Here is a 1,850-nt window from a genome sequence, read left to right on the forward strand (position 1 = left end):
AATTAGGTCTCTATATTTTTTCTTTTTAATTGAATTCTTGTACCAAATTTTATTTTTAATTTGGTCCTTATACTTTTTTTATTTGAATTCCTGCACTAATATTTTTTTTTAATTGGATTCCTATATAATTAAACCAATTATTGTTAAGAGAGACTTAATTGAAAAGAAATTGGTACAAGGATCCAATTAAAAGAAAAAAAATATAAATGCCTTATTGAATATTTTACGAAATAATAGAGAATAGAGACTACCAGAATAATTAAACCATTTAAAAAAACATAAAAAATTACCAAGTGCAGAGTAGTTTTTAGTTTTTGTGAGTAGCAGAGCTTCCTAAGCTTATCCCTTCTTTCCTTCTCTTCACTTCACTTGACATGGAGAGTGAATATATTAGGATGCATCATAATAGGCATCAGCCTCTGCCTCAGCAGTGCAGTTCTGCTCTGGTCAAGCACATCAAGGCCCCTGCTCCTCTGGTCTGGTCTCTTGTTCGAAGATTCGACCAGCCGCAGAAGTATAAACCTTTTGTTAGCAGGTGTACCGTACACCCTCAAGGTCAAGGCGACCTTGCTGTTGGTTCCCTCAGACAAGTCAACGTTAAATCCGGCCTCCCTGCCACCACCAGCACCGAGCGCTTGGAACAACTCGACGATCACCAACGTATTCTTGGTGTCACCATCGTTGGTGGTGACCATAGACTCAACGTATATTCACTTTTCCTATTACTTACTTGTTCCATCATCATCATACCCTGAACCAATGCTAACCTCTTCATGTTTGTTTTCTGGAATTTGCAGAACTACTCCTCCCTGATTACTGTCCATCCGGAGGTCATCGAGGGAAGACCGGGAACGATGGTGATAGAATCCTTCGTCGTCGATGTGCCGGATGGGAACACCGTTGATGAGACTTGTTACTTTGTGGAGGCTCTCATCAGGTGCAACCTAAGCTCCTTAGCTACGGTTTCTGAGAGGATGGCTATGCAAGATTACGATCATCTCATCAACCAATAAGGCTATTTTGGTACCCGGCTTTGTACAGTTCATGATCATCCCAATTCATGAGTTGGACGAGATTTTCTGATCGGAGTAGCTACTAGCTAGTTGGTTTTCTCTGCTATGTTCTTGCTGCTTTTAGTGAATGGTGGTGTGGTGTGTGTTACTTTGTAAATATTTTTGTTGGGAGTGAAAAACACACTCTGCAGTCTTCAATGTTTCGTATCTGTGGCTAGAGGATAGCGGGAGATAGTGTATTCAACCTTGCTGGTTGCTGCTTTTGTATGAGTATTGTAGTTTATGTAACATATCTGGTTATCTATTATACATTTTCCTTGCTTTGGGTTTTATGTTTAGAACACCAAAGTTTGATTCTGCTCTTCTTCTCTTCATGGATTACACTTTTGCCTATTGAAAGTATAGTATCATAATTCATAATCAATAGTCCTATGAGTTCTACCGAAGCAAAAGATAAAAAGAATTGATTCATAATACTAGGGTGGAAGGTGCATAACTGATGGGACTAAAGTAATTATCATATTTACCTTCAAAAAAGATCCCAAGGGAAATGTAAATAGGCAAATCTCATGAATCTACCTTTAAATCTTCATCCACACATTTGGATACATTAAGCTTACGCAGTTTGGAACCGGATACTCCACAAGGCAGTGCAGGAACTTGGAAGCCTTTGAGGGAGAGCGAACAACCAATTTGCTCAAGATCATATCCTGAAACTTTTTTTTAAACTCAGGCTACTTGCATGAAGTTGAGTACATCATCAATAGAGGCATGCCTCTATGCAAGGGTATATATGGTCACACACACCCCTTCTTGTTTTGTGTGAATGTTTCAAGT

General features: G+C 38.9%; 1 protein-coding gene across 1 annotated transcript; it reads left to right on the forward strand.

Moving 5' to 3' along the window:
- Positions 1–292: 292 nt before the first annotated feature.
- On the forward strand, positions 293–1,373 carry LOC107491951 (abscisic acid receptor PYL9). The gene is made up of 2 exons (XM_016112894.3): positions 293–704; positions 798–1,373. The coding sequence occupies exons 1-2, from the start codon at positions 375–377 to the stop codon at positions 1,011–1,013; spliced, it is 546 nt and encodes a 181-aa protein (XP_015968380.1). The 5' UTR covers positions 293–374; the 3' UTR covers positions 1,014–1,373.
- Positions 1,374–1,850: the final 477 nt, after the last annotated feature.

The sequence above is a fragment of the Arachis duranensis genome, chromosome 6 (assembly GCF_000817695.3).
Source record: "Arachis duranensis cultivar V14167 chromosome 6, aradu.V14167.gnm2.J7QH, whole genome shotgun sequence".
NCBI lineage: Eukaryota > Viridiplantae > Streptophyta > Magnoliopsida > Fabales > Fabaceae > Arachis > Arachis duranensis.

Coding starts and splice junctions, on each gene's coding strand:
- LOC107491951 (XM_016112894.3), top strand. CDS start 375: ATGGAGAGTGAATATATTAGGATGCATCATAATAGGCATCAGCCTCTG. Junction 705..797: donor GTGGTGACCATAGACTCAAC/GTATATTCACTT, acceptor TGGAATTTGCAG/AACTACTCCTCCCTGATTAC.